Consider the following 7871-nt stretch of genomic DNA (forward strand, 5'->3'; position numbering starts at 1 on the left):
AGACAGCAGGGGGCGCTGCAGACACACAGATATAGGGTATACTTAGGACCACTGAAATGCCATTTCATTTGTTTCAGGGGTTTTGTTCTGCCGGTAAAAGAAATACACATGAATAAAACGGACCGGTTAAGTAGGCTCGAGATTATGTTTATTCCTTTTTATTTATATCTAAGGCCGCAACGATTAATTGATTAATTAGATTGGTCGCTTGACAGAAAATTAATGACCGGCTGTTTGGATAATCAGTTAATTGGTGGTTCAGTTAACATAACTGGTTGGTTAAATGCGATTTTCTCAGTTTTATCACTGAATTATAAAACGCTATAAACTATTTGTGTTTTTGACTTTCTGGTCCGACAGAAAAACTACAACTAAAACAATTTGATGATGTCAGTTTGGGAACTTCCCACTATTTCTGACACTTTATGGTCCAAACAATCAATCGATGAATCAACCAAATATTCGACAGTGAAAAATAATAGTTAATTGTATTTTAATCCTATGGTGCAACCAACGTAAAATAAACGTGTTTTCTCATCGGTATCTTTTTTGGGGGCTTTTTTTGTAACCTCAGCAATCCAACACACACACACACACACACCCATAAATTAAAAGGCAGAGCAAATTCTTTGCATCTTAAGATAAATGCGTAAAATTAATTGTAAGACGGGGGAATTATGCATATTGAGGGCAAGAATCCACATTTCTTTTTCATAAAATGATTTATTCAATAGCGATGAAAACAAATATTACATGAACAAATAGGCTACTCTTAATAGAACTGTCGATACTTACAAGGTGAGGGTGCCTACTAATTTAGCCTACTAACTTCTGTGTTTTTTTAAGTCTTCAAAAACAAATAGGCATGGTTTGACCACTACAAATAATTATATTGTAGGCTTATTTCAATGCACAAGCTGTTAATGGCAATTCCCCATCACTCATTTAAAGTGCATAACATCCAAAGTAAGCTATTGGCTTGCAAAGACAAACACAGCAAAAGTAGTAGGCTAATTCACAATACTGAGAGGATAAGTAGCAATGAATTGGCTAGTCAAAGCTGCTATTATTGACAACAAAAAAACAAAATAACAACCTATAACTATTAGGCTACAAGATACATACATTGTCATTGCACTTTGCCACAAATAATAAATATCATCAATGGTATCATTTCAGTAAAACAAATGTCACCGTATGCAAGATGGTTACATGAATGCTGAAGGTGGAGATACACGTTTTTAAAATTGTACAAGTAATTACAGGTTAGTCTTCTTTCAACTTGATTTCAAGAGTGTCCCTGGAAGTTTTTCATGGTTTGACAGAGGCTGTAGATGTGCCCTTTGTTTCTCTGTCATATAAATGAGTGTATATTCTGGCTCAGGGTGGTAGCAGGGGGGATTTGAAGGAACAGGATCCGGTGCAGTGGCGAGGAGTCAACATCTTACACGAGAAATGGTGTAAAGCGTCGTGAGCTTCTAAGAAGAATGAGATAAAACAATCAATAGTGTACATGCAGGTGAGTATAAATCGGTCTTATTGAACATGTTATAGCCTATAATGTAAATATTATATACAGTACAACACACACAGCAGGTATGTTGGAGTCAAACACTGTTACACAATTGATTCGTGCTCAAAAAATGTCTGACACAAGTTCGGGTCTGCATGTATGAAAGGTGATTGTCTGAGCCTCTGGGTGCTGGGATATAATCTGCACATCTTCTATTACACCTGAATTTTAAAAGAAGAGTTTCTCTCTTTATTTTTTTTGGGTCCAAATCTCCACAAAAAGTGTCTGGATACAGAAAGACAAAGCCTGTAAGATGCACACTGAGCAGCAATCAATTTAAATCGTGGGAGGAAATTGTGTGTTTATTTGTAATCTCCACATTGTTTCAGTGCTGTGTCTGTTTCTCATTAATATGCGGGAATTAATAAATTGATTAAAAAAAAACAGGTCCAGTTTGAAGTGTTTCCCACAAAAATGCAAGTGATTTGATTTAACAGTAAATGACAGACAAAGCCAGACAGATCCTTGATATCCGACGTACACAGATCATTTTTTGAGCATCATCAATCACGTCGCCAATTCTATGCCACAGTAAATCTGTAAATCCAGGGTAGAAAGTGAAGGCATGTGGCAGCGCTGCTGAATCCGCTCCCTCTGCTTTATTTGTCTCACCTCTGACGATGTGAAGCTGCTGAACCATCTCCTCCCTATAGGAAAGCTCCCTTTTCATTTGATCCTGAAAATTATCTGAGGAACAAATGGCAGGCACAGATTTGAGTCAGTGGTTTGGTAAGCCCATATAAAAAATAGCATCAATAAAACCCTAATTTTAAAATGAAACAAGGTTAATTCAGTCAGTTTCACCCCCCAAAACACTGAAAATACATTGTAGGCTACTTTTTCTGATATGTATCACAAATATTCATGTGAACATAAAAACTAAAACTGATTAGTTGATTTTAGATCGATGAAGCCTTCTCTCTATATTCTTGCATTTACGAGATTGATATCACTTTGCATTAAAGTATTCCGGTCCGAAGATTAATGAGCCTCTAGAGGGCGCTCTTCTCAAGACAAAGCGACAAACCAGGACTCGACTTCACGTACAAACTCCAAGAATCCAAATAACAGCAAACAAAACACTTTAATTAATGTGTTAAAGTTGAGATTAGGAAGAAGAATTGTTTAAATATTTTAATGTAAATTATTTAGGTCTGTATTTTCTTTTTAAATAAAAAGTCTCAATGTAGGTTTTTTTTTTAGAATATTTGGATAATATGAGAGTTTAAATTATAAAGTGTGCATGACATTTTTTTTTGCAATAGTACCCTGATTCCTTTTTGTTCAAACTAAACTACTATGTGGACATTTTTGTCTGTGTTGTAGGCCTAATTCATGCTTTCGTCAGTATTTTAAACATGTTTACAGACTATAGACGTGATCCTTACTGGTAATTATAAGCATATAAAGGAGATAAAAATATAGAATAAATGTAGAGTGAAGTGTCCAATGCTTCAGATAAACCAGTTGTCCTGTCTTCTCCCAACAGTAAATAATATTTGTGGATTCAAGTAAGGTCCATCACAGAGCTTTAAGTTAAATTTTAAGTAAGACGCATTACTGGCAACTGATATCAGATTTGTTAGATGGTGATGGGATTTTATTGTCCCCAAATAATTTTATAGTGTATGAAGTGTTTAATTATTTTCTGCTAATGTAGAGAACCCAACCATGCAAACACTTTACATTGATTTAATAGCTCCTAATTAATTTCTAAGATGTCTTTCTTACTTTGACATATGGGATCTTGTCTAGAGTTGAGACAAAATAAATATAGGCTACATTTAAATAATACACCACATGTTATATGTGAGATACAGTCAAATGTATCAGTAAAATCAGTCATCCACCCACAGCACTGTATGGGTATAAGTTTATTTACACCCAAAACTGATGAAGACTGGACATTATGCGCTGGTTTAGTGATGCAATCATTTTGATAAAAGCTTTTTAATTACCTTACATGACAGTCCTTTGTTTTTCGCTGTCTGGAGATCTGAGATTTTTGCACAATTAAATGAAAGTTTAAAAACAAAGACATCTTTGGTAAATACTGCTGATTTTTTTTCACACTGTGTACTTTTAATAAACAGTTGTGTGCAGCGCATCTATTCTCCATTATAATTTGAGATTCTTAAATAGCTTTCGAGCAAAAGATTGAGTGAAAAGAGTAAAGTGGATGATTATATGTTTTTATAAGCATTTTGGAGAGAAGGTGGAGCGTGTTTAGGAGTCATTGTCAGTTAAAAATACTGCAGCAGTCCAAATGTGACTGATGTTTTTACCTGAGATCCATATAAGCAAGTTACTTCTTCTGGATATGGATACAATTTCATACTAGGGATGATCTTTACAGCACTGCTCTGGGTGGTTTTACTTAGGGTTGTAGATAGAGATGTTCTAAATGTATTCACTGCAGACGGAAATGTCCTGCTGTTATTCAAAACAGCTTAATATAAATTCTGATATTTCAGATATATCTGACATTCTCCTCAGCTATTAAATAACTGTAAATATGTTTTTCATATTAACTTTTTTTAAATGTCTATATATATTTAAAACAAGTTATTTGTGCTCACTGTATTTACTATATATTTCTGTAAGTTCTACACTTCCTTCCCTCCCAGAACTACTTTCTGAGGATGCATGGATGTTTTTAGACAGAAGGTTAAAATCATAATCCTCTCACATCAGTGTTAAAAGAGGTTTTGAAAACACCTCTTCCCATGGGAGCATGTCCCTGAACCACTTAGCATTTTTGGAAGAATACCCTTTAACAGATTTTTCACTCCGCTCAGGGAGGACATGCAAAGCCACGGTTGGGGTGGATTTGGTCATGGCATGGCAAGGGGTCATGTTTTGGCCTGACTCACAAACATGACAGAAGAGGAACACTTAACATGCACCACAGAGACTTTTGAGTCTCTGTCTATAAAATCAGTGATAAAAGCCAAAATAGTGGGAGAAGCACTGTTGTAGAATTTAGCTTACCTTTCAAGTTTTGAAATTCACGTTCCAGCTTTTTCCTCAGCTCAACTTGCTCTAACAGCTGCTTCTGTAGGTCCTCTAAAAAACAGACAAAATAGAGGATGTTTCAGGGGGGAAAGGTAACAGGCGTTTGTATCAGCTTCCTTCAAGTTTTCTATTTTTAATGACAATGATGAGGACACCATTATTATCATCATCATCATCATCATCATCATCATAGTGTACTCTGACAATTCAGAGCAGGTCTTTCTCTGGTCTGGGGTCAAAAAAATAAATAAATAAAATTAATTTGTCATTTAGTTTAAATTCAGTGAGAAATTAAGTAAAGTGTTAAGTAGGCCTATTATCTAGTCTAATTTGAGTCATTATAATAATAATAAATAATACAAATATATAATAATAATAATGTTTTTCACAAGCCTTGTTATCTGTCAATCATTTTATCTAACAGTAAGACACCGTCTTACCTTTTGCCAGACTTTCTATGGCTCTTTGTGCTGGCAGAGCTCTGGCTGACGCGTCCTCGCCTAAATACACAGAAAATAAATTATATTTCTACAAAAAAGAAAAAAAAAGTAGACCCGTATCTCTTATAGCAGAGCTTATAACACACACACACACACACAAACCTATTCGCTGACCTCGGTGTAACTTACCCTCATCGGGCTCTCGCTGGATCTCCTCGCTGCTTTGTTCATTAAAAGATTTCGTTTCGATCTCCTCCACTGTGGACGACGGCTCTTCTTTACTTGAACTCTCATCTTAAGAGAAAATAAATCGCTGTAATTTCTCCCCTCTTTTTAAAAAAAAATCTGTTTTTTTTTTTTGTTTTTTTTTTGACATCTAAATTTTTTAACAAAAGCAGAAAAACATGTCTAACCATTTGTTGTAAGTACTCCAGTCTGGTAATTCGCAGGTCTGAACTGATACGCACTGCTCCTTTGTTGCAGCTCACCCCTCTCCGGTGTGTACACCTACAGAAGAAAGAATCACCACTTCTTTGAGCTCTTAAAATTACAGAAGGTTTTGTAAAATAAGTATAATTTATTCAAATAAAATGTATAATTAATGAGTGAAAATATACTCTAAGTTCAAGTGTATATAGTTTTTATTTAAAATAATGATTTATGCCCCCCCCCCCTAAATGTTGTGGACATGCTGTTTGTTGCACAGTGGACACATTTCCCCCACAAGAACACAGAGATTTATCTGTTTAAAAATACACACAAGCCAAGGAAAAAGAAACCCATTTGAAGACAAACTTTAGTGAAATATTACAGCTTGAATTATCGCCAGTGTTTCTCACTTATAAGTCACTCACTTCGGTAAAAGACGCAGCTATGTGGGTCTCTGATAACTGCTTGTCCTGCAGTTCTCTTTCAGAGGACTGGACCACGTGTAGACTCATTTTCTGGGAGTCAACCAGGCTGCTCTCCTGCATGGCCTTGGAGTCTGAGTCGTTTGGTGAAACACTGTGAGCCAAGCCGGGAGGAGTCCGAGGACACACCGAGGACAGAGGCCGGGAGTCCTCCTCCTCCTCTGGTGTTTTATTCGTCTCCACGTCCACGTCCGGCTCGCCCTCGCTGTCCACGCAGGGGGACATGGACCGATAGCTCGAGCTCTCGCTTAAAAAATCGGGCGATAAATAGCCGGTGCGACACCCGTTGTAAGCGCCCCTGTTGCCGTAAAGCTTGGCGATACAGTCAGCATCTTTAATAACGGGTCTGAACGCGGAGACGTAGCTGATCTTCCGGGGCGCAAGGGTCATCCCTTCCAGCGGCCTCGCCTCGTCCCCGGACTTATCGTCTTCGTTACGCGTGGACTGGGTGCTGGAGCAGCGCTCGTTTTCGACCATGCTGTCTTTTGACGTGTTGGTGCTCCGGTCGCTGTGCTCAGATATGTCCATGTCGGTCTGTCTGGGAGGACACAGCAGCTCTGGTGGGGGTTTGTGCTGAGTCTGGGGGTACGGAGGCATGGGCAGCGCGCCCGCTGCGGGCCAGAACATGGGGAAGGTGTGATAGGCGCTGTCCTTGGTACCAGGCCACAGGACGCCCGGGAGGCCTGCTTTGCTCTGCTCTCCCATCATACTGTCATCTTTCTTCTGGCACAGGCCGAAAGCTGGGAACCCGTAAGGATGAGGGAAGAGTGGCGGCGGGATCTTTTGCAGCATCCCGAAGCCTTTACTGGGCACGGGGATGACCGGGTAGCTGCGCGTGCTCGCCATGCCGCCCCGGTTGTCCTCGCAGCTGAGGATTTTTGCAGGTACCTCGGGTGAGTCTCGGGGACGGTTGGGTCCTTGTGGTTTTAACGGAGAGCTGGAAGACGACCCACTGCATGGCAGCGTCCTCTTGCGACTGCCCCCATTGAACATGGCCTTCACGTCTTCCCATGCGTGTAATATATCTGTCTGGCTGCCTTTATCTGATAATTTGAGATGCCGCCTCCAAGAATTGAAGTTAGCTGCATCTGGCTGCGTGTACTTGGACTCTGGCGTGCGATGCGAATGAAATATGAATTTATTTGGAGAAAAATACATGTTGCAATAGGAGCACTTGATGCACTTGGCCCTGGAGCTGTTGTATCTGGCCGGGATGAAGTTGCCTCGACTCCCCCAGGCGCATTCGTGGGACACATCGAAGGCAAAATTTTCTGGAAGTTTAGGAGGCGAATGAGCTCCTAGGAACGACTTACAAAGTCTCTCGGCCTCTCGTTTAGTGATCATCCCGCAGCGCCTGGAGGAGATTGGCATCGCCCCGGCTCTCCGCAGGATCTCCAGTTGGACAGGAGTGCACTGGACGCAGGTGATCCCCAGCGCCACACGCCGGTTGTGTATCTCGTTATAGCTGTAATTCTTCAACAGGGTGTTAGATATCTGTGCAAGGCAAAGTCTCTCCTGGCCATCTATCACCAAAGACACGATCGGTATTCCGTACAGCACAGTCTCTCCGACCTGGTTGGGCTTCAGGTTCTTGGAGGTCGGGTAGGAAAGTTCTTGTTTGGAGCTTGGCGAGGAGCTGGAGTCTCGCCCCGCAGGTATGGAGTCCATCCTTGGAGGCCTGGAAGCTGCAGAGACGACGTTTGACGTTAATATGTGAGTTTATGGCAAAGCAATAACAGCCTCAAGTAGAGCTGTAATAAGTATTTAACACCGCATTCTAGTTTCATAGCAGTTTAACCTGCTAAACACAGACAGGACAGACAATTACAGGCCCAGTTTTAATAAAGTTGCATGAACATAATTTTTATTTTTAAGAACCCTTAAGAATAAAATCATAAAATCTGATTAAGAATTATGTTTGTGACATATTGG

At 39.8% G+C, this 7871-nt stretch overlaps 1 protein-coding gene across 1 annotated transcript; it reads right to left on the minus strand.

The window, feature by feature from the left end:
- Positions 1 to 1380: 1380 nt before the first annotated feature.
- On the minus strand, positions 1381 to 7607 carry skor1b (SKI family transcriptional corepressor 1b). Its single transcript, XM_035665524.1, has 7 exons — positions 5883 to 7607; positions 5442 to 5535; positions 5218 to 5322; positions 5029 to 5088; positions 4565 to 4639; positions 2186 to 2260; positions 1381 to 1478 (listed from the first exon to the last, which is right to left on the minus strand). The coding sequence occupies exons 1-7, from the start codon at positions 7605 to 7607 to the stop codon at positions 1381 to 1383; spliced, it is 2232 nt and encodes a 743-aa protein (XP_035521417.1).
- Positions 7608 to 7871: the final 264 nt, after the last annotated feature.

Source organism: Morone saxatilis, unplaced genomic scaffold (genome assembly GCF_004916995.1).
Source record: "Morone saxatilis isolate NCDOM2014 unplaced genomic scaffold, NCSU_SB_2.0 Contig2, whole genome shotgun sequence".
Lineage (NCBI taxonomy): Eukaryota > Metazoa > Chordata > Actinopteri > Moronidae > Morone > Morone saxatilis.

What these genes read in the sequence shown, in the direction of transcription:
- skor1b (XM_035665524.1), bottom strand. Translation starts at nt 7,607, where the DNA reads ATGGACTCCATACCTGCGGGGCGAGACTCCAGCTCCTCGCCAAGCTCC. An exon ending in TAGCTGCGTCTTTTACCGAA is followed by an intron (nt 5,536 to 5,882) that starts GTGAGTGACTTA and finishes TTTCTTCTGTAG; the next exon opens with GTGTACACACCGGAGAGGGG. An exon ending in CCAGCGAGAGCCCGATGAGG is followed by an intron (nt 5,089 to 5,217) that starts GTAAGTTACACC and finishes CTGTGTATTTAG; the next exon opens with GCGAGGACGCGTCAGCCAGA.